Genomic DNA, 26,689 nt, shown 5'->3' with positions numbered 1-26,689 from the left:
GCGTGCCAAGGCCCTGTGAGACCTTCATCATCTAATCCACAGCAGAAAAGCTTAGGCTCTCCATCCTACCCTCCCCCTGCCCCTCCCCTTCCTCTCTCCTCCCTTCCTCCCTCTCCTTCCTCCCTCCCTCTCTTTCCTCTCCTCCTTCCCCCTCTCCTTAATCTCCTCCCTCCCCTTCTCCTTCCTCCCCCTCTCCCTCCTCTCCTCCCTCCCTCTCTTTCCTCTCCTCCCTCCCTCTCTTTCCTCTCCTCCCTCCCACTCCTCCCTCCCTCTCCTTCCTCCCCCTCCTCTCCTCCCTCCCTCTCCTTCCTCTCCTCCCTCCCACTCTCCTTCCTCTCTCCTCCCTCTCCCACTCCTCCCTCTCATTACCTCTCCTCCCTTCCTCCCCCTCTCCTTCCTCTCCTCCCTCTCCCTCTCATTCCTCTCTCCTCCCTCACCCTCTCCTCCCTTCCCCCCCTCTCCTTCCTCTCCCCCCCCTCTCCTTCCCCTTCCCCCTCTCCTTCTTCTCTTATTGTATGAGCTGGCTCACAGGTTGAGATGATGGAGCTCTGAACCCCTCTAACCAGACAACCATCCCTTTGTCCTGAGTTGGAGAGAGTCCACTGCTTTCTTCTTCAATGAGGAGAGAAAATGATGCTGCAGGAAAATCAACTAATTGATGTGTTTGATGTTTTATGGGAACCCAAAACGTAGATGTCTGACCCGGTTCCATTCATTAAAACAGCAGAGACAGCGGTAGATGTCCTATCTGCTTCTTTCTGTTGTCTGCTCGTAGTAGACCATTAAATACACAACTAGTAAACCGTGGACCAAGGAGGGCTCAGGGAGGCTCTTTACAGCCACTATATTCTGGATGTAATAAATAATGACAGTTAATATTGCAGAAACCTCAGAAACAACGCTAACAGGATGCCATCATTTTCAGTGCGAGTGTTTCAGAACCTTTCTCTCACGTATAAACTGTTAAACATTCTCTCTCTCCCCTTGCCCTGAGACCAATCCCCACAGCACAAAGCTAGCCCCTGTTAGAATAAGAGACTTTCAACCAGTGATTTTTCATCATATTAAAAGCTAAGCTCTTTGAGTAACAGGCAGTGTGAAGCGAGCAGGTTAAACCACGTTGCAGCACAGACGTATTTCTCAATCTCACTGAGAGATCTGCTCAGCTGGAACATGTGGATTTTCAGAACTGCTTTTCTGAGCTGTTGTTCAATGTTGCCCGTCAGACAGAGCAACACAGGTACAGCCTTAGGTTGTCCGATGAATTTATATCAACATTATATATATATAAACTTTATATTTATGTTAACTTTATATTTATATTAACTTTATATTTATATTAACTTTATATTTATGTTAACTTTATATTTATATTAACTTTATATTTATATTAACTTTATATTTATATTAACTTTATATTTATGTTAACATTATATTTATATTAACTTTATATTTATATTAACTTTATATTTATATTAACTTTATATTTATATTAACTTTATATTTATATTAACTTTATATTTATGTTAACTTTATATTTATATTAACTTTATATTTATGTTAACTTTATATTTATGTTAACTTTATATTTATATTAACTTTATATTTATGTAAACTTTATATTTATGTTAACTTTATATTTATATTAACTTTATATTTATGTTAACTTTATATTTATGTTAACTTTATATAAAGTGAACCATCATTCATCATTATGACAGGGATTACAGGACATTCGCAGGCTCTTGTAGCACCACACATGGCCTGTCTTCCTGCTGCAGGAGTACCAACCTCCACTAAAACAACACCAACACATGGCCTGTCTTCCTGCTGCAGGAGTACCAACCTCCACTAAAACAACACCAACACATGGCCTGTCTTCCTGCTGCAGGAGTACCAACCTCCACTAAAACAACACCAACACATGGCCTGTCTTCCTGCTGCAGGAGTACCAACCTCCACTAAAACAACACCAACACATGGCCTGTCTTCCTGCTGCAGGAGTACCAACCTCCACTAAAACAACACCAACACATGGCCTGTCTTCCTGCTGCAGGAGTACCAACCTCCACTAAAACAACACCAACACATGGCCTGTCTTCCTGCTGCAGGAGTACCAACCTCCACTAAAACAACACCAACACATGACCTGTCTTCCTGCTGCAGGAGTACCAACCTCCACTAAAACAACACCAACACATGGCCTGTCTTCCTGCTGCAGGAGTACCAACCTCCACTAAAACAACACCAACACATGGCCTGTCTTCCTGCTGCAGGAGTACCAACCTCCACTAAAACAACACCAACACATGGCCTGTCTTCCTGCTGCAGGAGTACCAACCTCCACTAAAACAACACCAACACATGGCCTGTCTTCCTGCTGCAGGAGTACCAACCTCCACTAAAACAACACCAACACATGGCCTGTCTTCCTGCTGCAGGAGTACCAACCTCCACTAAAACAACACCAACACATGGCCTGTCTTCCTGCTGCAGGAGTACCAACCTCCACTAAAACAACACCAACACATGGCCTGTCTTCCTGCTGCAGGAGTACCAACCTCCACTAAAACAACACCAACACATGGCCTGTCTTCCTGCTGCAGGAGTACCAACCTCCACTAAAACAACACCAACACATGGCCTGTCTTCCTGCTGCAGGAGTACCAACCTCCACTAAAACAACACCAACACATGGCCTGTCTTCCTGCTGCAGGAGTACCAACCTCCACTAAAACAACACCAACACATGGCCTGTCTTCCTGCTGCAGGAGTACCAACATCCACTAAAACAACACCAACACATGGCCTGTCTTCCTGCTGCAGGAGTACCAACCTCCACTAAAACAACACCAACACATGGCCTGTCTTCCTGCTGCAGGAGTACCAACCTCCACTAAAACAACACCAACACATGGCCTATCTTCCTGCTGCAGGAGTACCAACCTCCACTGAAACAACACCAACACATGGCCTGTCTTCCTGCTGCAGGAGTACCAACCTCCACTAAAACAACACCAACACACGGCCTGTCTTCCTGCTGCAGGAGTACCAACCTCCACTAAAACAACACCAACACATGGCCTGTCTTCCTGCTGCAGGAGTACCAACCTCCACTAAAACAACACCAACACATGGCCTGTCTTCCTGCTGCAGGAGTACCAACCTCCACTAAAACAACACCAACACATGGCCTGTCTTCCTGCTGCAGGAGTACCAACCTCCACTAAAACAACACCAACACATGGCCTGTCTTCCTGCTGCAGGAGTACCAACCTCCACTAAAACAACACCAACACATGGCCTGTCTTCCTGCTGCAGGAGTACCAACCTCCACTAAAACAACACCAACACATGACCTGTCTTCCTGCTGCAGGAGTACCAACCTCCACTAAAACAACACCAACACATGGCCTGTCTTCCTGCTGCAGGAGTACCAACCTCCACTAAAACAACACCAACACATGACCTGTCTTCCTGCTGCAGGAGTACCAACCTCCACTAAAACAACACCAACACATGGCCTGTCTTCCTGCTGCAGGAGTACCAACCTCCACTAAAACAACACCAACACATGGCCTGTCTTCCTGCTGCAGGAGTACCAACCTCCACTAAAACAACACCAACACCGACGGAAACATTATTATTGGCTCGCTACTTCAATCATGAAACTGAGGTCACTAGAGGTCAAAAGGAGTTTTCACCTTCATCCCTCTCGCCATCCCTCTCACACCCCTTGGCCCTGGTCTCCCTCCCCCCTGTCTTTGTGTGCTGTAGTAATCTGGGGTGTTATGTGGTTAGTGTGTGTGGAATGTATTGGGGTAAGGGTGCATGTTAGACTCTGTTAGAGTGTGTTCTAAACTCCTACAGCAGGGACAACTGGACACCGGACCAGAGGTCTCTCTCTGTACCTCAGACGCTGCACAACCTCAACTCAAAGCTACCCGACACACAGTGGAGTAAGCTACAACTCTCAATACAATATTTATTGATCGGGAAGTGCTGCGCTGCGTTGGAGAGACGGTTGATGATCGAGAGGGGCTAGGTGGATTTCCTCTGGTTTTCACCCGTCAGCGTGGACAACAGAGACGAGGTCAAGATGAACCAGACCAAGGTGGTAGAAGAGGAACTGTATAACTACTATGACTACTCAGACTGGTACTCCAACAATATGGAACCCACCAGACCTCCAAAAGAGTAAGTATGGGGGTCAGTAAATAGTATACTATTTAGCCCAACGGTTTTTATCCAAAGCGACTTACAGTAATACATACATTTTCGTATATAGGTGGCCACAGCACAGCGGGAATCAAATTGTTCAATCCTGATGTTGCAAGCGTCATGCTCTACCAACTGAGCCACAACAGGATCAGTGCAATGAATTATGGGGGACTGTGTAATAATGTTATTATGATTTAATTTAATCTAAGATCAGAGTTTCTCAATCACTGACCTGCATGGGCCAAAGTATAGCTGGTTTTCAATTCTTCCAGTTTTTCCATCCGTGATTAAATTTTCTATTACAAATGGCATATTTTCAGTTCTTAGGTGAAACTCTTGTCAGATTCGCTAGCGAGAGCACAGTCAAGCTGAACAGGATTGCTAGGGAGTTTGTTTTTGTTCTGCGTAAAATGTTTTCTGACGGTCATTGCTCAGCTTGTGTTACATGACTGTTTCAGAGTTATTCTCCCATGTGACCCCACAGCGGACGACCAGCTGTTTCACATCTGCATCGCTTCAGCATCTGTAAGTATCAGGCCTACTGACTATATTCAATATTTACACCGGGTGAAAACGTTTTACTGAACCTTGAACAGGAAGTCATGTTGAGACCAAGGTCTCTTTTACTGATGAGCCATGTAGTTACAGAGATACACATACAGTACACATTTACCAACAACAATAGGGGTCACAGGTCAAAGGAATATCAAATATGAATGTTTGGAATGAATTTTTATTTATTTTATTTTTTATTTTACCGTTATTTTACCAGGTAAGTTGACTGAGAACACGTTCTCATTTGCAGCAACGACCTGGGGAATAGTTACAGGGGAGAGGAGGGGGATGAATGAGCCAATTATAAACTGGGGATTATTAGGTGACCAAGATGGTTTGAGGGCCAGATTGGGAATTTAGCCAGGACACCGGGGTTAACACCCCTACTCTTACGATAAGTGCCATGGGATCTTTAATGACCTCAGAGAGTCAGGACACCCGTTTAACGTCCCATCCGAAAGACGGCACACTACACAGGGCAGTGTCCCCAATCACTGCCCTGGGGCATTGGGATATTTTTTAGACCAGAGGAAAGAGTGCCTCCTACTGGCCCTCCAACACCACTTCCAGCAGCATCTGGTCTCCCATCCAGGGACTGACCAGGACCGACCCTGCTTAGCTTCAGAAGCAAGCCAACAGTGGTATGCAGGGTGGTATGCTGCTGGCATATGGAAACAGTGAGTGTTTATATAGGCCATGTTCTAAAGGGGATGTTCAGTCAGTACAGATGACTATAGGCCATGTCCTAAAGGGGATGTTCTGTCAGTACAGATGACTATAGGCCATGTTCTAAAGGGGATGTTCAGTCAGTACAGATGACTATAGGCCATGTCCTAAAGGGGATGTTCTGTCAGTACAGATGACTATAGGCCATGTTCTAAAGGGGATGTTCTGTCAGTACAGATGACTATAGGCCATGTTCTAAAGGGGATGTTCTGTCAGTACAGATGACTATAGGCCATGTTCTAAAGGGGATGTTCAGTCAGTACAGATGACTATAGGCCATGTTCTAAAGGGGATGTTCTGTCAGTACAGATGATTATAGGCCATGTTCTAAAGGGGATGTTCTGTCAGTACAGATGACTATAGGCCATGTTCTAAAGGGGGTGTTCTGTCAGTACAGATGACTATAGGCCATGTTCTAAAGGGGATGTTCTGTCAGTACAGATGACTATAGGCCATGCCCTAAAGGGGATGTTCAGTCAGTACAGATGACTATAGGCCATGCCCTAAAGGGGATGTTCAGTCAGTACAGATGACTATAGGCCATGCCCTAAAGGGGATGTTCAGTCAGTACAGATGACTATAGGCCATGCCCTAAAGGGGATGTTCAGTTAGTACAGATGACTATAGGCCATGTCCTAAAGGGGATGTTCATTCAGTACAGATGACTATAGGCCATGTTCTAAAGGGGATGTTCAGTCAGTACAGATGACTATAGGCCATGTTCTAAAGGGGATGTTCAGTCAGTACAGATGACTATAGGCCATGTTCTAAAGGGGATGTTCAGTCAGTACAGATGACTATAGGCCATGTTCTAAAGGGGATGTTCAGTCAGTACAGATGACTATAGGCCATGCCCTAAAGGGGATGTTCAGTCAGTACAGATGACTATAGGCCATGCCCTAAAGGGGATGTTCTGTCAGTACAGATGACTATAGGCCATGTTCTAAAGGGGATGTTCAGTCAGTACATTGGTACTACTCTCTATGACCTCAGAAAGCCATCTCCCTCAACATCATCAGTGATATATGTCATCGTTAGGCCTTGTCCAATTTGTGGTAGAGGGCTCGCTCCACTTTTCTGAGGAGAACAATGGCATGAATTATAATTGAACTGACACACCGTAGGACTATTCACTTTGGGATTCTGCCAAATAGAGGACACTCAAAGCACAATGTAGGGTCAACCTGGTCTCAGGGGTAGACGTAACATAGTAAATGTAAATCCGTGACACTCAAATTAGTATGATATGTTAAGTTTGGTCTGTGATGAAATTCAAACACGCAATATTTTGGTTGCTAGACATTCGTGTTCAAATCAAATTAAAATCAAATCAAATCAAATGTTATTGTTCACATACACATGGTTAGCAGATGTTAATGCGAGTGTAACGAAATGCTTGTGCTTCTAGTTCAGACAGTGCAGTAATATCTAACAAGTAATCTAATAATTCCCCAACAACTACCTAATACACACAATCTAAAGGGGTGAATGGGAATATGTACATATAAGTATATGGATGAGCGATGGCCGTGCGGCATAGGCAAGATGCAATAGATGGTATAAAATACAGTATATACTGTACATGTGATGTGAGTAATGTAAGATATGTAAACATTGTTTAAAGTGACTTGTTAAAGTGTCCAGTGATTTGGTCTCAGTGTAGGCAGCAGCCTCTCTGAGTTAGTGATGGCTATTTAACAGTCTGATGGCCATGAGATAGAAGCTGTTTTTCAATCTCTCGGTCCCAGCCTTGATGCACCTGTACTGACCTCGCCTTCTGGATGATAGCAGTGTGAACAGGCAGTGGCTCGGGTGGTTGTTGTCCTTGATGATCTTTTTGGCCTTCCTGTGACATCGGGTGCCGTAGATGTGATGGAGGGCAGGTAGTTTGCCCCCGGTGATGCGTTGTGCAGACCGCACCACCCTCTGGAGAGCCTTGCGGATGAGGGTGGTGCAGTTGCCGTACCAGGCGGTGATACAGCCCGACAGGATGCTCTCAATTGTGCATCTGTAAAAGTTCGTCAGGGTTTTGGGTGACAAGCCAAATTTCTTCAGCCTCCTGAGGTTGAAGAGGCACTGTTGCGCCTTCACCACACTGTCTGTGTGGGTGGACCAATTCAGTTTGTCTGTGATGTGTACGCCCATGTTATATACGGCCATGTTATACATCCAAACACCCCACCAACCTTCTGTCCTATGTAACCATACCAAACGTAACATATCATACTAATTTGAGTGTGCCAGGTTTTTAAAAAAAAGGTTTCCCCTATGCTACGTCTAGTCTATGAGACCAGGCTGGAAGGGTGGGTCAGCGTCTCCACTTACCAGGGATCATCAAAAATAATGAGACAATGGGAAGGTAGCATTCAGAAGGCCATTTCCTAGGAGTATCCCCCGCCATATTACTTCAGGCCCTCTGGCTTGACAACAAGGTACATTAGATGATTATTTTAGTTGTACTGTAGTTAAGGAGAGGAAATAGAGTTCCTGTTGTATCACTTTATGGAATATCTTGTCTCCTAGCTCGTTGTGGTGCTGATTCTAGCAGTCCTGAAGAGGAGAAAGACTCTATGTGAGGGTTTCGCCGATGGATCAACTGGTATCTCAAGGTAAAGTGCAGGTTCATTTACCAAACGTATCAACATGAAGCAACCAGGAACTCTTGTCAATATGTGACGACCCACTGGGCAAATACTAGTTGAATCAGCGTTGTTTCCATGTCATTTCAACACCAAAATTAAATGTGATGACATTGAATCAACGTGGGAAACTCATTGGATTTGAAAAAAGAAAGGGAACGTGAGGGAATTGTTCACCCAAACTTTAACCTAAAATCCAATGACATTTGTTGTTGATTTCATGTTGAATTCATGTTAGTTGACAACTCAACCAAATGTAAATCAAAACGTTGAACTGACGTCTGTGCCCGGCGGGAAACCACACAATACACCACTGTTACGAGAACAGCTCAGGCTGCCTCATCGCCACAACATACTAGGAGACAATTTCTAACAATTAAACATGTTACCATTCATTTGCCGGTGTTTGCTTGGTCTTATCTCTGGTCTCTTCCCGCTGTGTTCACCAGTCCAGTGAACTTCCTGGACCAGACGCAGCACAAAGCCCTCGCAGTAGCTGTGTTTGGGCTGGTCTTCAGCAAGCTGTCTGTATTGGTCCTGGCTCCAGATCCCCTGCCCTTCTCCAAAGACACCCCTCAGGAAATCAAAGGTGAGCAGCTGTGTCCCCAGTCCCATTAAGACCTCTTGAATGTAAATTCCCCATATTTGGTGACCCTATTTATTTAAAAAATATATATAATTCAGTCTGGTATGAGAACGGTAGCCCCTGTCTGGTATGAGAACGGTAGCCCCAGTCTGGTATGAGAACGGTAGCCCCTGTCTGGTATGAGAACGGTAGCCCCTGTCTGGTATGAGAACGGTAGCCCCTGTCTGGTATGAGAACGGTAGCCCCTGTCTGGTATGAGAACGGTAGCCCCTGTCTGGTATGAGAACGGTAGCCCCTGTCTGGTATGAGAACGGTAGCCCCTGTATGGTATGAGAACGGTAGCCCCTGTCTGGTATGAGAACGGTAGCCCCTGTCTGGTATGAGAACGGTAGCCCCTGTCTGGTATGAGAACGGTAGCCCCTGTCTGGTATGAGAACGATAGCCCCTGTCTGGTATGAGAACGGTAGCCCCAGTCTGGTATGAGAACGGTAGCCCCAGTCTGGTTTGAGAACGGTAGCCCCTGTCTGGTATGAGAACGGTAGCCCCTGTCTGGTATGAGAACGGTAGCCCCTGTCTGGTATGAGAACGGTAGCCCCTGTCTGGTATGAGAACGGTAGCCCCTGTATGGTATGAGAACGGTAGCCCCTGTCTGGTATGAGAACGGTAGCCCCTGTCTGGTATGAGAACGATAGCCCCTGTCTGGTATGAGAACGGTAGCCCCTGTCTGGTATGAGAACGGTAGCCCCTGTCTGGTATGAGAACGGTAGCCCCTGTCTGGTATGAGAACGATAGCCCCTGTCTGGTATGAGAACGGTAGCCCCTGTCTGGTTTGAGAACGGTAGCCCCTGTCTAGTATGAGAACGGTAGCCCCTGTCTGGTTTGAGAACGGTAGCCCCTGTCTGGTATGAGAACGGTAGCCGCTGTCTGGTATGAGAACGGTAGCCCCAGTCTGGTATGAGAACGGTAGCCCCTGTCTGGTATGAGAACGGTAGCCCCTGTCTGGTATGAGAACGGTAGCCCCTGTCTGGTATGAGAACGGTAGCCCCTGTCTGGTATGAGAACGGTAGCCCCTGTCTGGTATGAGAACGGTAGCCCCTGTCTGGTATGAGAACGGTAGCCCCTGTCTGGTATGAGAACGGTAGCCCCTGTCTGGTATGAGAACGGTAGCCCCTGTCTGGTATGAGAACGGTAGCCCCAGTCTGGTATGAGAACGGTAGCCCCTGTCTAGTATGAGAACGGTAGCCCCTGTCTGGTATGAGAACGGTAGCCCCTGTCTGGTATGAGAACGGTAGCCCCTGTCTGGTATGAGAACGGTAGCCCCTGTCTGGTATGAGAACGGTAGCCCCTGTCTGCAAAGGGAGGGTGTCTGCCGTCAGCTGAGTATCTTGGCTGTTGATCGGTGCCTTCAAATCGTCAGATCATGAGGGTGTCTTATTTGTCTGCCTGTGACCTACCGTTATCGATCACCAGCCTATTGCCATGTTATCTGATGATGTATGACTTAATGGCAACATCCAATGTCCACCGAGGGACTAGATCTTTGCACATCAAATATATGATGTTGCCTGCTTAGGCGCTGTAGGCATCCATTACACAGGGGATTGGCTACTATGGCACCTTGATAGTATTGTAGCCAATGAGATAAGCTTTCCAGAGATATGCAGTTGACCTGGGTGGGACAAAGCAATGCCTAGAACCATTAAACATCCAACGTGCAAAAACAGTGTAATTACAACATTCTGACACTTTGGAGAGGTTGAAAGGACACTTAAATGTACCCTGGATACCCCATAACACCACCACAATGTTTGAGTGAGGTTGATGTGGTAGAAATTGTGTTTTTGTACTGAACAAATAGCATTTAGGGATTGCAAATATGTAATAGCACTGGAATTATCTAATTTACAGACATATGTCACTTTGGAGAGGTTTAGGGACACTTGGAAACGTCCCGTGACCACACCTGACACCACTTACTAAAAACATCTGCCCATTTCTAGTTGTTAGATCTATCAATCCCATTTCCCCCCCTGATATTGTTCACATGTTGTGGAAGGCATCTGATGTGTTTCCAGGTCTAGTCATCAATAATTCACTTCTAGCTTGTCAACGAACGATGACTTTCAAAAAACTAAAATGGTTATTTTGTGTGTGCTTGATCTTGTGTATTCTGAACTATGTAACTCCTATCTATCTTCTAATAATTTCTTCATAATCACCCAGATGTCTTCTTTCCAAATATACCAAGTTGTTGCATGTCAGAACCATGTAATTACAGATGAATAGCAGTTACTTTTGGGTAGGTCTGTTTTGGTGGAAATCTACATTTTGCCGTTACAGTTCAAAGGTTTTAAACAGGGACCCTCTTTATTGGCCTTTTATTTCTCTATGCACACTGTTGCCCTACACACACACACACACACACACACACACACACACACACACACACACACACACCCCCACCCCCCCCCCCCACACACACACACACACACACACACACACACACACACACACACACACACACACTGTCACTCCAACACACTCACAGACACTCACTCCATCATCTGCTCACTCACACATAACATGCACATACATTGATACTGACTCTACACACGTGCACACCCACTCACATACATTGATACTGACTCTACACACGTGCACACCCACTCACATACATTGATACTGACTCTACACACGTGCACACCCACTCACATACATTGATACTGACTCTACACACGTGCACACCCACTCACATACAAGCTGCTGATACTTTAAAAAAATCTTATATCCTGTTGCCTAGTTACCTTACTCCTATACATACAGTACCAGTCAAAGGTTTGGACACACCTACTCATTCAAGGTTTTTTCTTTATTTTTTTACTATTTTCTACATTGTAGAATAATAGTGAAGACATCAACACTATGAAATAACACATATGGAATCATGTAGTAACCAAAAAATAGTGTTAAATCAAAATATATTTGATATTGATTCTTCAAAGTAGCCACCCATTGCCTTGATGACAGCTTTGCACACTCTTGGCTATTCTCTCAACCAGCATTCATTGAGGAATGCTTTTCCAACAGTCTTGAAGGAGTTCCCACATATGCTGAGCACTTGTTGGCTGCTTTTCCTTCACTCTGCGATCCAACTCATCATGAAATAACTTGTGGAACAGTATAAACACATTGAAGGATGAACTGGTGTGATACTAAACACAGACTGTGTGCGTTCCTACTGCTTCCAGAGTACATGAAGATCATCGCCATCTTCTACTGGCCTGCCCTGTACTACCCACTCTTGGCCTGTGGTACGCTCCACAGTAAACTGGGCTATGTGCTGGGCAGTCTATTCTCCTGGACCCACTTTGCTGTCCTCGTCTGGCAGAAGATTGACTGTCCCAAAACACCAGAGGTAATATCATCTGATATTTAAATTGGGGGAAAAAGGGGGCACATCTTTTTGTTGTTGTGTCATATTTAACAGATTTCATATCTCAAGCTAAAATTATTCTATAATACAGTATCTTAAAACCATAACAAACTGGTAAAAATTCAGTACGTTTTGTGTATGTTTTTGCATTCTCTTGTCTCCACAGCTGTATAAGTACTATTCCCTGCTGGCCAGTCTCCCACAGATAGGCTGTCTAGGATTCCTCTGTATCAAGTACCCACTACTGTTTCTCAAAGGTGCTAATGGCTCTGAGGTGAGGGAACACTGCTCTTTGACCAATGTGTGTATAGTCATGAACCTACCATCCGTTGGAGTCTCTTTTTAAGGTTTTGATAAGAACAATATCAAAGTGTCATGATCCTTGCCTGTATTTAGGTTGTCAAAACACTGGGGTTATTGTCCTGCTCCTCTAATGTCTGGATGAGAACTGGCCCTTGATGCTTATGGGATATCTATGTAAAAAACTAAACGTAGCCCTTCAAGAGACGTTAAAGTTATGAAACTACATCAACCACGTAACTTGTAACCAAAGGTCTGATTACGTAAACAGCTTGGATGGAATTAATTTAGTATAATATCCCCAGCACAGATTATGACCAAGGAATGTTATTTCTCTCAAGGTTTACACAATGCAGTGTTTATTTCACTGTAATCTGTGGCTTGTCACGCTGTAAACTGTCGGTGACAGTGAGATCATGTGAGGTCGTTAATCTGTCTCTGTTGTAATCACAGCTACAGTTCTAACGACATCATACATTCTTTTAATGTGAATTTTCTGCATCCAAATGAATGATTCTATACAGTGTTGTAGGTGGTCAGTGTTGTCAGATCATGCATCCATAATGTTAATGTGTTAATGAAACAGTTTGATTCTGATACCATTTGGCTTCAGGACCTGGAGAGCAGCTACTACACAGACTACGTGAAATTCATTCTAAAGAAGAAAAAGTCAAACATCAGGTGGGGTTAATGAGAAAAACAGGATACTAAACTGATTGACCAGACTGTGTTTTATTCTATGACAAAAACTAAGTAATGATCAAATCAAATCAAATGTATTCATAAAGCCCTTCTTACATCAGCTGATATCTCAAAGTGCTGTACAGAAACCCAGCCTAAAACCCCAAACAGCAAGCAATGCAGGTGTAGAAGCACGGTGGCTAGGAAAAACTCCCTAGAAAGGCCAAAACCTAGGAAGAAACCTAGAGAGGAACCAGGCTATGAGGGGTGGCCAGTCCTCTTCTGGCTGTGCCGGGTGGAGATTATAACAGAACATGGCCAAGATGTTCAAATGTTCATAAATGACCAGCAGGGTCAAATAATAATAATCACAGTAGTTGTTGAGGGTGCAACAAGTCAGCACCTCAGGAGTAAATGTCAGTTGGCTTTTCATAGCCGATCATTAAGAGTATCTCTACCGCTCCTGCTGTCTTTAGAGAGTTGAAAACAGCAGGTCTGGGACAGGTAGCACGTCCGGTGAACAGGTCAGGGTTCCATAGCCGCAGGCAGAACAGTTGAAACTGGAGCAGCAGCACGGCCAGGTGGACTGAGGACAGCAAGGAGTCATCATGCCAGGTAGTCCTGAGGCATGGTCCTAGGGCTCAGGTCCTCCAAGAGAGAAAGAGAGAATTAGAGAGAGCGTACTTAAATTCACGCAGGACACCGGATAAGACAGGAGAAGTACTCCAGATATAACAAACTGACCCTAGCCCCCCGACACATAAACTACTGCAGCATAAATACTGGAGGCTGAGACAGGAGGGGTCAGGAGACACTGTGGCCCCGTCCGATGATACCCCCGGACAGGGCCAAACAGGAAGGATATAACAGGAAGGATATATAATGATGACTGCAGCGTGCAGTTATTGACATCATTGTGTTTTTGTTCAGTACCTCTATCAGATCAGATAAACCCAGACTGTTGGAGACAATGAAAGACACAGTCAGGTCCTATATCTACACACCAGAGAAAGGTACGTCTGGAGGGCTTTGACAATTTGTCTGCTAATCTTTTTAAAAACGAAATATCCTAATGATACCATTGTTTTATCATGATTTTTTTGTAGTATTCCGGTTTCCACTAAAGCTGGCGATCTCAGCATTTGTGTCCTCCATAGCAGTTTATCAGGTAAACAAATACTGCAGTTAATTAGGAATCAATCACATTTCAGCAAAACATTACAATAAACAAAGGAACATAACAACAATCCACATCAACGGTTGGTTGTGAACATGGCTGCTTTCAGATAACTTGACAAGATGCCTTGTTGTTTCAATAGAAATAACTCTAACAGCCATGTGGTCATCCATCCCCTAGGTGGCGCTGTTGCTGGTAGTACTGGTGATCCCCACCCTCCACATAGTCCGTGCTGGTATAGATGACAAGTTCCCCTTCCTTCTGGAGGGCTTTGGTATTGTCCTATCAGAGGACAGGATGGAGGTGGTCCAGATAGTCATTCACTATACCTGGTGTCTGGAAGGTGGGTGTCCTGTATCTACTGAGATGAGCTGCAGCATCGGGTGATAAGACAGTTACCTGTGTGGGTTGACCCTGGCCTGTTCTTTATGTTGTGTAGTGTGTTACCTGTGTGGGTTGACCCTGGCCTGTTCGTTATGTTGTGTAGTGTGTTACCTGTGTGGGTTGACCCTGGCCTGTTCGTTATGTTGTGTAGTGTGTTACCTGTGTGGGTTGACCCTGGCCTGTTCGTTATGTTGTGTAGTGTGTTACCTGTGTGGGTTGACCCTGGCCTGTTCGTTATGTTGTGTAGTGTGTTACCTGTGTGGGTTGACCCTGGCCTGTTCTTTATGTTGTGTAGTGTGTTACCTGTGTGGGTTGACCCTGGCCTGTTCGTTATGTTGTGTAGTGTGTTACCTGTGTGGGTTGACCCTGGCCTGTTCGTTATGTTGTGTAGTGTGTTACCTGTGTGGGTTGACCCTGGCCTGTTCGTTATGTTTTGTAGTGTGTTACCTGTGTGGGTTGACCCTGGCCTGTTCGTTATGTTGTGTAGTGTGTTACCTGTGTGGGTTGACCCTGGCCTGTTCGTTACGTTTTGTAGTGTGTTACCTGTGTGGGTTGACCCTGGCCTGTTCGTTATGTTGTGTAGTGTGTTACCTGTGTGGGTTGACCCTGGCCTGTTCGTTACGTTGTGTAGTGTCTTACCTGTGTGGGTTGACCCTGGCCTGTTCGTTATGTTGTGTAGTGTGTTACCTGTGTGGGTTGACCCTGGCCTGTTTGTTATGTTGTGTAGTGTGTTACCTGTGTGGGTTGACCCTGGCCTGTTTGTTATGTTGTGTAGTGTGTTACCTGTGTGGGTTGACCCTGGCCTGTTCGTTATGTTTTGTAGTGTGTTACCTGTGTGGGTTGACCCTGGCCTGTTTGTTATGTTGTGTAGTGTGTTACCTGTGTGGGTTGACCCTGGCCTGTTCGTTATGTTTTGTAGTGTGTTACCTGTGTGGGTTGACCTTGGCCTGTTCGCTCACCCTGATCATGCTCATGAGGTCCATGATCCTTCACAGGTAAATACTTCAGCCAACACAGTAACACACTAACACAGTATCACACTAACACAGTAACACAGTATCACAGTAACACAGTATCACACTAACACAGTATCCCAGTAACACAGTATCACAGTAACACAGTAACACACTGACACAGTATCACACTAACACAGTATCACACTAACACAGTAACACACTAACACACTAACACAGTATCACACTAACACACTAACACAGTAACACAGTATCACACTAACACAGTATCACAGCAACACAGTATCACACTAACACAGTATCACAGTAACACACTAACACAGTAACACAGTAACACAGTATAACACAGTATCACACTAACACAGTAACACAGTATCACATTATCACACTAACACAGTATCACAGTAACACACTAACACAGTAACACACTAACGCAGTATCACAGTAACACAGTATCACAGTATCACACTAACACACTAACACAGTATCACACTAACACAGTATCACACTAACACACTAACACAGTATCACACTAACACAGTATCACACTAACACAGTATCACAGTAAAACAGTAAAACAGTAACACACTGACACAGTATCACAGTAACACAGTATCACGGTAACACAGTAACACAGTAACACAGTAACACAGTAACACAGTAAAACAGTAACACAGTAACACAGTATCACAGTAAAACAGTAAAACAGTAACACAGAAACACAGTATCACACTAACACAGTATCACACTAACACAGTAACACACTAACACAGTATCACACTAACACAGTATCACACTAACACAGTATTACACTAACACAGAAACACAGTAACACAGTAAAACAGTAACACAGAAACACAGTAAAACAGTAACACACTAACACAGTAACACAGTAAAACACTAACACAGTATTACACTAACACAGAAACACACTAACACAGTAACACAGTAACACGTAACACGGTAACACAGTAAAACACTAACACAGTATTACACTAACACAGAAACACACTAACACGGTAACACAGTAAAACACTAACACAGTATTACACTAACACAGAAACACACTAACACAGTAACACAGTAACACAGTAAAACAGTAACACAGTAACTATATCAGTGCACCAAACATTGTGTTCTTTTGTACGTTCAAGAAACAATGGCAAAATACCAAATAACTGATATTTTCAAGTGTGTTCCTTTCATCCATAAGACATTCTATTTCTTCATGTTTCTACCATCAGATGGAACCTTCAGGGCTTGTACAGAGGAGATATTTACAACGTGTATAATTGCCAGAAGAGCATCCGTCCGTCTCAGACAGGCCTAGTGTGTTGGATGGGCTACATTGGATATCAGGCTGCTGTCATCTCTTTAGGTAGGCTGACCTGACACGGTGGTTTTAATTCCTAATTAAATCATGAATCAATTACCATTTTATCATAATAGTTCTTCAGTAAATACTTGGTCATTTCTGTGTGCTACCAACCTCAATTCCTTTTAAAACTTACTTAAAAAAAAAAAAAAATTATGAAAGATGGCAGTTATATTCTTATTCTAGATTCCTCTCTTACTATTGAATATGATTTGGTCAGGAATGGTCCTCCAGACTCTGGTCTTCTGCATCTGTTTTGTGTGGTTGGTGTTCCTCATCATCATCCCCATCTTGTATGGCCAGAACCTCATTCTCTTCCAGGTCGCTGCCAAGGCCTGGTGAGTGCATCTTAAATTTAACTACATTTGTTCCTGCCTGCTTATATGGAATCATACTCTGCCATGAAGCCTTTATCTGATGTTCAAGCACCATCTTACAGAAACAATTTTGACCAGCTAGCTCATCACCACAATACACTTTGAACTGATTGAGATACTCATCAGTGGATAAGAGCCTCGTATTTTCATATTGTGTGGATTATTTTCCCATTGTGGTATCTGATCTCACCAGGCCTGTGTGGGTGACGTTGATACTGACTATTGCTCTACAACACGTGACAGCCAGGTTCGCTTTCATCAAAAAGGATGCTGGGACAAGAGACTTGAACAACAGGTACTAAGATTCTAGAACTCTATAAATGATGAACTTTTTTTCTCAGAACTAGTGACATCATAGATGAATTACACCAGGGTTTCCCAAACTCAGACCTCGTGACCACAAGCGTTTTGATCATTTGAATCAGCTGTGTAGTGGTAGGGCAAAAACCAAAACGGGCACCCCTTGGGGTCCCGCAGACCGATTTTAGGGAAATGCTGGATTACACACTTCTTGAGTTGAAAGAGGGGTTTCTTTTCTTTTTTGGTATATTACACGTTAACATGAAAAAATGACAAAAAATTCGAATTCGTTTTTTTTTCTCAAGGGGGACATGCCCCCGGACCCCCTGTACTTTCTTTAACACCATTGATCCATCCAAAGTAGAACTAACTAGATGTTTATTGGCTGTGTTGTTCCAGAGGCAGTCTGTTCCTGCTTACCTACCTGCTCTTCCTGATCAACATTGTGGTGGGGTTGATAGCAGCCATCTGGAGGATGGTCATCACTGCCCTCTATAACATCATCCACCTGGGACGCATGGACATCAGCCTCCTCAACCGCGCCGCTGAAACCTACGACCCGGGTATGTCAACATACAGTTCAGGGAATTCTATAGTCACTTTTTTTTGAAAGGCCTGCCGCTGGTAGGTTTGTTACAAAACGGATATTGTCTAGGGGTCCTAGGCCTAGTTCCATCGTCTGTAACCTGAATGAATGTGTGCGTTTCTGTGAGAAATAAGGGTTTGAGGACCGTGTTGGCTGGACATGTGCCTAGGGAGACAGCAACCGTACCTTGGTCCAGTGCCAGTCAGCTCTGTCTCATCTTGACCTCTTGGTTGGTCAGTCCAAGCAGATTATTTGTTCAGATGGTGGCGAAACATAAATATGTAAAAAATGTAAAAATACCAAAGGCATGGCCAAACTAAAGACTCCCAAAAACAAACGAAAGGTGTCATGGCCACCAAACAAAACCAGCAGCCTCACGGCTTGCCATCTGGGACACTGACTGACCATCACCCTAATTAAAGTATTCTCATGTATGGTGACCACGTTCATTAGCAATCATCTAACAATAACCCATGTCATTGAAAAACATTGGCCTCCCGGGTGGCACAGTGGTCTAGGGCTGAGACTGGGTTCGCGCCCAGGCTCTGTCGCAGCCGACCGCGACAGGGAGGTCCGTGGGGCGACGCACAATTGGCCTAGCATCGTCCGGGTTAGGGAGGGTTTGGCCGGTAGGGATATCCTTGTCTCATCGCGCACTAGCGACTCCTGTGGCGGGCCGGGCGCAGTGCACGCTAACCAAGGGGGCCAGGTGCACGGTGTTTCCTCCGACACATTGGTGCGGCTGGCTTCCGGGTTGGATGCGCGCTGTGTTAAGAAGCAGTGCGGCTTGATTGGGTTGTGTTTCGGAGGACGCATGGCTTTCGACCTTCGTCTCTCCCGAGCCCGTACGGCAGTTGTAGCGATGAGACAAGATAGTAACTACTAACGATTGGATACCACGAAATTGGGGAGGAAAGGGGGTAAAATTCTAAAAATATATATAATAATAATTTTAAAAAAATTGAAAAACATTTCTGAAATATGTACCTGATGCAATTCCATCAATGTTTAACCTGCTCTGAAATACACAGGTGAACAGGTTAAACCTAACACATTGGTTTATGAATGAGCCCTCAATATGTCTGAATCCCTGACCTCTGACCTTCACACAGCTTATTGTTACTACACCCACTACCTGAAGGTAGAGGTCAGCCAATCCCACCCTGTGATGAAGGCCTTCTGTGGGCTGGCACTGCAGGCTGCCTCGGCTGGAGGCGCTGGGCAGAAGATGCGAGATGCAGAGGAAGGTTGTTGTAGACATACACACTCCTACACGGATTTGCACGAAGGGTGTGGCCTTTTCTGTCCCTCGCAGACACTTCCCAGACATGACATTGACTGAACCTACTACTATTACACAATGTGGAATTTATATCACCAAATAATTCCATGCATCCAGTGTCAGTCTCTTGCTCTGCCCTGCCGGCCTGCTCCTCCTCCTCACTCTCCATGCTTTCAGGGATCCAGCTGGTGAATCAGGAGAAGAGACGGGACAAGGTGGTTAACAGCAGGAGGGTGCGGGCACGCTGGCAGTTACTCTACACACTGGTCAACAACCCATCTCTACTGGGGTCCAGAAAACACTACCAGCTGCAGGTCGGTCGCCAAAATAAGAGTGTAGAAAAGAAGGCCAGCAACCTGTGTGTTTGTGTGTGTGACAATTTCCTGTACTCTACAAGACAAAGTATTTTTTCCTTCTCCAGCCCTCTGACAGCTTCGTGAATGGAACGAACCGTAGCGCCGCGGCAGGAAGCAAGAAAGACGCCAGCAGCAGAGACGCCAGCAGCAAACCCACCGCTGCCGAGGCAGGCGCTGCTACACCCCACGCTGCCGAGGCAGGCGCTGCTACACCCCACGCTGCCGAGGCAGGCGCTGCTACACCCTCTGCCGCTGCCACCGATGCTGCTGCTGCTGCTGCTGCCACCGACGCTGCTGCTGCTAACTGAGACCATGACACGCAGTCATGACTGATGTTATGTGGTTTATGGGGTACTGACACTCTGCTGCTCTCTATACAACCCAATGTTCCAACTGCTTGGTCTTCAGGGTAGCAGGTGACTGTAGAGACCTGTATTTCTGTGGGTTGCAGTCAAGTGCCGTGGCTTGTTCAGCTCCACATGAAGTGAATCTCTATGTAGGTTGCTTTCTGTGTCATATTGTTGTCTGCAATGTCGATTTCAAAATTTGCTGGTCTATTATTTAGTTTTTGTAAAGGTCGTTATGGTGAAATAGTACAAAATCTCAACGGTTGCATGTGTTTGGTTATGATGCACAGAATACATCCAGTTTTAGCATCCACTATCCACCCCTTAATTTAATGTATTGCCCTTTATCAGTTGTTTCGGTAAGTTTTCAGAAGTTGAAATATTTGCTTTCAAAATATATGCAAGAACAATGATACAACATTTAGACAAAAAATAAATGTAACTGACATCACAATCCAGTGTGAAAAAAATCTACTGTTTTTCTCCTAGGTGGGAGTATGTGATTAAGACTCTTATTTTGAAAGAGAGACTCCTTTTCAAACAAATAAAACAGTTTTAAAGTAAATACAGGGGAACAACAAACGTGTGAGCATGTTTTCAAGAACCATGATGACTGTGTATGGAAACCCATTTTACAGAAGCCAATATACAGACAGTTCATTCGTAGTACAACAACCCCCTTTTTGTCATTTCACTATAGATCGAATAACATGCCATGTCAGGAAGCTGCAAATCAATAATGAACAAGCATTCCTTGTCAATACTTTATTACTTCAGGCACATATAGCAGAGGATGAACACTGAGGAAATTTACACATCTTCAACACTTACATTTAATCCTACGCTATCAAAATGTAACACTTATCTTCCTGTCAAAATGTAAGAGTTGAGCAACAGTGAGGGTTTTAATGGATATGAGATAGAGACATGGATCATATATATTATTGACACAATACCAGGTTAAAGGTTACTGTGAAATGACTTACAACAATAGCGTGTGACACACAGCTATAGGGTTTGTTGGCAACAGTGAAGTGGAAATAGTGTGTGCAAAGCTGTCATCAAGGCAAAGGGGGGGGGGGGACTACTTTAAAGAATCTAAAATCTAAAATATATTTTAAATTGTTTAACACTTTTTTTTGGTTACTACATGATTCAATATGTGTTATTTCATAGTTTTGATGTCCTCACTATTATTCTACAATGTAGAAAATAGTAAAAATAAATAAAGACCTACTCATTCAAGGGTTTTTGTGTCCACACTTTTGTCTGGTACTGTTATATTATTGACACAATACCAGGTTAAAGGTTACTGTAAAATGACTTACAACAATAGCTTGTGACACACAGCTATAGGGTTTGTTGGCAACAGTAAAGCGGACATTCACTCTAGATTAAAAAACAGCATTGATAGCCTACAATAGATTAACATAGACATTCAGAAGTGCATATGTTACTTTAAGAAGAGACATTTTTAGATACAGTTAAAAGCTTCTTGCCTTCTTGCCTGTGACAGACTACACTGAATAAACTGAATAACAAGTCTCTGGAAACGTCACTGTTAAGACCATTACCGGAGGGGTCTATTTTTAGAATAGGCTTACATATTTTACTACAGAGACAGGTTTGTTTTTACTTAATCTTCACAGCATACATAAGAAACTACCTTCTTTACTTTTCCATTCAAAAGCGGAAGCACCTATGACTTTGTCTACACTGTATCCAGGTCATTGATACGGCAGCCATTTTGAAAAAAGGACAGGTCACAGGTTCTTCTCTCATGGATCGATAAACAGTTACTGTGAGACTTACGTTACATGTGACCATGACTGAAGATGACTAGAGCCTGTCTAGTCAAGACGATCTATCAAATACCAACAACAACAACAGGATCAGTGGTGTGGCTCTTTGTACTGCCCAGAGATATTAACAGCCTCCGCCCCTAGTGGTAACCTATCGCTGAACTCTGACCCCATCTCACACTCATCCAGATTCCCTCTGTACTGAGACAGAGTGAACGACTCGGTCACCACACTCCCCTCCACGTCCTTCTCTCTCTCTCCCCCGCTCTCCGACTCCCCGTCCTCTCCCTCCCCCATCTCGCTGGCTGTGATCTGCGTCTGTGACTCGGCGTACGAGTTCCTCAGGTTGAAGTTGACCACTAGGTTCCTCTCCATGTGATGCTGGTGGTCTTTAGCCTTCATGATGAGCTTGTAGGTCTTGTTCCTGTATTTGTAGACCAGGTGGAAGCAGGTGGCCCCCAGCAGGGGCACGGTGGAGACGGTGAGGAGACAGATACTGACGACTATAATGATCAGCAGGTTAGGAACTCTCTTCCTGGTGGCGAAGAGGACCTGCACCTCACAGTCCTCTCCTCTGTAGGTGAGACAGAGGGAGTAGTTGGCGCCGGGGCGTAGGTCCTGGAACAGATAGGTGTTGACGCCATCTTCCATCCTGGACCACTGGATGGCTGAGTGTCTGTGGTCTGAGGTGACACACAGATACAGCCCTGAGTCCACCTGGGCTCTCCTGGTTACCTCTGATTGGTTGGGAGGCTCTTTGTTGACGGAATGGAGCCCTTCTGAGGCGCTGAGACGGATGTCTGTGTTGTCTTTAGGAAGGAGGAGAGGATTGAGTCTAACTTTAGCCTCAGTCTCTGACACGTCTAAGGCTATGACTCCAAAGTCAAAGGTATACTGCCTGACATCTTCCAGGCTTATATTGAAGGCCTGGTTAGAGATGTACTGTGTCTCACTGGTCAAGGTACATTTGCTAGTTGCACGGGGCGGATATTTGGGCACTTGCTTTGTACGCTCAGTGTCAACTTCAATGGGAGGAAGGGTTGGGAAGATATTGTACTTTCCCTCCAAATGGGGAATATTGAATGGTTTAAAAGGGTTATTACTGGAGGTTTTGATCACAGGTTGAAGTACTGAGGGGATTTTCTCCCCGTTAATAATAACTGGTGGGTCAATGACTTTTCCAACAGGTTGAGGTGGTGGTGGTTTTGGTACTACCACTACTATTGATAGTGAATCGTCATCTTTACCAAACTCATTGGTGGCGGAACAGCTGTAGTTGCCATTGTCCTTTTTACTGAGGCGCGGTATGACTAGAGTGCCGTTATGGAACATTTCAAATGGTTTGTCTGCCGTTTTAGAATCCTCGTTAGATTCATTGGATTCGGCTAATTCTTTATCTTTGGTGGACAGAGGGTACTCTACACTTTGACGGTTTGTGTGGATTTTCCAGATAACATCTGGCTTTGGGTTCCCTTTGATCTCACAGTTCAGGATCAACACTGTGCCTTCATAGAGTGTTGTATTCTGAACGTTAGGCTCGGGCGTTATGCTAACATTAGGGGCCATGCACTTTGACTCAGACAGTTTCACGATCACCGCTCCTCTCAACTGCTCTGGACTGTCACAGACAATCGAGTTCTGTTCTGGGACCGATACGGTGGTATTTAGAATCCAGTCCCTCAGCCAGTCCATCCTACAGTGGCATGTGAATGGGTTGTTATAGAGCTGTAGATGAGACAGGGAGATCAGGCTGTCGAACGTCCCCTCCGCTATAGTGGTGAACCTGTTGTTGTTGAGGCGGAGAGACCTCAGGTCCTTGAGGTTAGAGAAGGAGTCTTTAGGCAGACTGACCATCTCATTGTGGTTCATCTTCAGCAGCTGCAGGGCTGTGAGGTTATGGAGATCCTCCCAAGGGAAGTCCACCATCTTGTTGTGACTGACATCAAAGTTCCTCAGCTGGACCAGGGGAGCCAGGGCGCCCACTTCGATGGTGACTATCTCGTTATGGGCCATCCATAAGGACGTGACTTGGGTCACGTTGTCGAAGCTGCCCGACTCCACCAAAGATATTTTGTTGGCAGAGAGACTCAGAGTGGTCACGTTGGGGGGCAACTTTTCAGGGATGTCAACCAAGTCTTTGTAGGAGCATTCAGCGAAGTGGCGTCCGTATTTGTCGGAGCAGTCGCATAGTTCAGGACAGCCGTGTCCGACTCCAATAACAGAGCTCCATAAGGACAGGAAGAACGCGTAGGAACGAGACATTTTCTCTTCCTGCAAAACAAATGTCACTGTGTCACTACATATCTGTTTTAGTTGTAAATGTCAAAGCTGTTTACAATTCACATTGCACACTCTCAGTCACCATTCATAAACAGTCCTTGGATAAAAAGGTACCTCAACGTTCTCTTGAGTGTAAATGCAACAATGAAAATATGAATATTGATGAATAGGCTAATAATGTTACGGCTGTCTAATTCCTCCTCCTCGGATGAGGAGAAGGAGTAAGGGTCGGACCAAAACGCAGCGTTGTACGATGACATAATAGATATTTATTAAAGACGAACACGAAAAACACTTGGAAAAATACAAAACAACGTAGACAGACCTGAACTTGAGAACTTACATAGACACGAAGAACAGGAAAGACTAGCCAAACGAACGAACAAACGAAACAGTCCCGTGTGGTGACACAGACACAGGAACAATCACCCACAAACAAACAGTGAGAACAGCCTACCTTAATATGGTTCTCAATCAGAGGAAACGTCAAACACCTGCCTCTAATTGAGAACCATATCAGGCAACACATTTAACCCAACATAGAAACACATAACATAGAATGCCCACCCCAACTCACGCCCTGACCAACTAAACACATACAAAAACAAGGAAAACAGGTCAGGAACTTGACAAATAAATATTACAACTGCCAACCCCTGACTTTGAAATCCACTTACAGGATTTAAATATTAACTGTAATACTTTATATCTGTCTGATAGCCTAGGAATTCTGCTTAAATTAGAACAAAAATATTGATGGTTACATTTCTTTACCAGAATTATTAGTTTCAATATACATTGATAATAATGTACTGTCATACAAATATAGAAAGATTGTTTTATTAAATTCGAAATTTCAACCAAGCTGATCAATTCAACTAAACCAGAGAGCTCGTGAAAAAGGTTGCCACCTTTTTGGAGCGCATGCAGTTTGTTTTTAAACTACGCCACAGCGACTGTGCTCGAGCCCTGTCCTTGGTGCTGAGAATGACAGCACCGGCACCGCGTATGATGTCGTTAACCGCGGGAATCAGTACATGCGTGCAGCTGGTGTAGAATGCTATGGTCATGCATCAATCAAGGCGACATTTCACTGCAAAAAAAACCCCACAACTAAATGTAAAACGTTTAGGAAGTAAATGTTATATTTCACGATGACTCAGGTGTCCTTAGAGGTCAAAACGCACATAAAAGAACAATGCTACATTCTACAAAATTCCCATTTCTAAGCAAACAGAAACGCATTCAACCTCGCCATCAAAAACAACATAACACGTCTTACCAGTGTGATGTTTTCCCCCAGCGCAATGGAAGCAATGAATATTCTTGCTATTGATAGGAGTGGTCTCTTATTTGAACCCCATAAAGCTGGCTACATGATGAGTTGGGAGCAAGTTTTTAAAAGGTGTGCACGTATGGCATTGCTCTTACATGGTTGCTGAAACATATGTGGGTCCTTTCGTGGTCGGATGCTGATAGGTCTGTGCGTTGCGATTGGATTTCGCAGAGAGTCACAGCACACTGCCGCCTCTGGAAAGTAGACGTTGCAAAAACATTAAAGTGATGCACCCTCCCTCTTCCATGGCTTCTGTTATCTTCCATGACAACAGTGTAGGAGACCCACGCAGCCAATTATTGATGGACTGTTAATAACTGGTATATAGGCCTAGATGTGACAAGCTGGAAAAGTGCCAGGTTTCTAGGGTCTGGATTGAGCAGGCAGAGTGATGCAGAGGCAGACAACAAAAATGACCGTTTTTTTAAACAATTATTTTAATAAGGCATGGGTTTCAATCGTCACCGTTTCAGTAATCAAGTTAACACATTGTCAATTCCTCTTCACAATTCAGTTAAAATGCTTTATGTCTGTATACCAATTGCTTCTTTATTTTTAACTTAAAAACCATGCAACTAAAAAAAATCGAACAAACATTACAAAGCAATGGAACAAAGGGGCGCAGGAAGCGAAGCAGGCCAACAGGCAGCTGTCCATATTTTCATATTGTCCATATTTTTAAGCGTTTATTGTCATGAATATTGTTCTGGAGGCAGCTCTGCAAAGTGGTCACTAGCTGGCACAGCCACAAAGTCATAAAATCACATTTTAAACGTAACCCTAACATTAACCACACTGCTAACCCGAATGCCTAACTATAAGCTTAAATTCATTAAATGTTTTACAATATAGCCAATTTTGACTTTGCAGCTGGCCCATCTAGCAGAAATCGCTCAGTCGCTCACAACTGTCCCCTGCTCCACAATTGTCCCCTGCTCCACAACTGCCCCCTGCTCCACAACTGTCTCCTGC

At 44.4% G+C, this 26,689-nt stretch overlaps 2 protein-coding genes across 4 annotated transcripts; one reads left to right on the top strand and one right to left on the bottom strand.

The window, feature by feature from the left end:
* Nucleotides 1–3,861: 3,861 nt before the first annotated feature.
* On the top strand, nt 3,862–21,338 carry LOC139575512 (receptor for retinol uptake stra6-like). Its single transcript, XM_071400520.1, has 18 exons — nt 3,862–4,197; nt 4,680–4,746; nt 8,026–8,111; nt 8,591–8,730; nt 11,976–12,142; nt 12,327–12,434; nt 13,074–13,141; nt 14,072–14,154; nt 14,248–14,309; nt 14,499–14,661; nt 15,622–15,697; nt 16,921–17,054; nt 17,272–17,389; nt 17,622–17,723; nt 18,128–18,291; nt 19,427–19,561; nt 19,774–19,910; nt 20,018–21,338. Exons 1-18 carry the CDS (start codon nt 4,100–4,102, stop codon nt 20,258–20,260), a joined length of 2,151 nt encoding a protein of 716 aa, XP_071256621.1. The 5' UTR covers nt 3,862–4,099; the 3' UTR covers nt 20,261–21,338.
* LOC139575511 (immunoglobulin superfamily containing leucine-rich repeat protein 2-like) lies at nt 21,050–26,025 on the bottom strand. 3 transcript variants are annotated; one of them, XM_071400517.1, is made up of 2 exons: nt 25,813–26,025; nt 21,050–24,372 (listed from the first exon to the last, which is right to left on the bottom strand). In XM_071400517.1, exons 1-2 carry the CDS (start codon nt 25,981–25,983, stop codon nt 22,192–22,194), a joined length of 2,352 nt encoding a protein of 783 aa, XP_071256618.1. In that variant the 5' UTR covers nt 25,984–26,025; the 3' UTR covers nt 21,050–22,191. The 3 variants fall into 3 exon arrangements, with proteins under 3 accessions (XP_071256618.1, XP_071256620.1, XP_071256617.1); XM_071400519.1 differs by having other exon boundaries at nt 25,664–25,922; XM_071400516.1 differs by lacking the exon at nt 25,813–26,025 and adding an exon at nt 24,725–24,810.
* Between the last annotated feature and the right edge of the window lie 664 nt (nt 26,026–26,689).

Source organism: Salvelinus alpinus, chromosome 5 (assembly GCF_045679555.1).
Source record: "Salvelinus alpinus chromosome 5, SLU_Salpinus.1, whole genome shotgun sequence".
In the NCBI taxonomy this organism is placed as follows: domain Eukaryota; kingdom Metazoa; phylum Chordata; class Actinopteri; order Salmoniformes; family Salmonidae; genus Salvelinus; species Salvelinus alpinus.
The sequence above is the reverse complement of the archived record's forward strand: the minus strand, read 5'-3'. Positions and strand labels throughout refer to the sequence as shown.

Excerpts from the sequence above, each read along its gene's own strand:
- LOC139575511 (XM_071400517.1), bottom strand. The coding sequence starts at position 25,983 with ATGGAAGATAACAGAAGCCATGGAAGAGGGAGGGTGCATCACTTTAAT. Across the intron at positions 24,373-25,812 it reads ACATATGTTTCAGCAACCAT|GAAGAGAAAATGTCTCGTTC; the intron begins GTAAGAGCAATG and ends TTTGTTTTGCAG.
- LOC139575512 (XM_071400520.1), top strand. The coding sequence starts at position 4,100 with ATGAACCAGACCAAGGTGGTAGAAGAGGAACTGTATAACTACTATGAC. Across the intron at positions 12,143-12,326 it reads ACTGTCCCAAAACACCAGAG|CTGTATAAGTACTATTCCCT; the intron begins GTAATATCATCT and ends TTGTCTCCACAG. Across the intron at positions 12,435-13,073 it reads AAGGTGCTAATGGCTCTGAG|GACCTGGAGAGCAGCTACTA; the intron begins GTGAGGGAACAC and ends ATTTGGCTTCAG.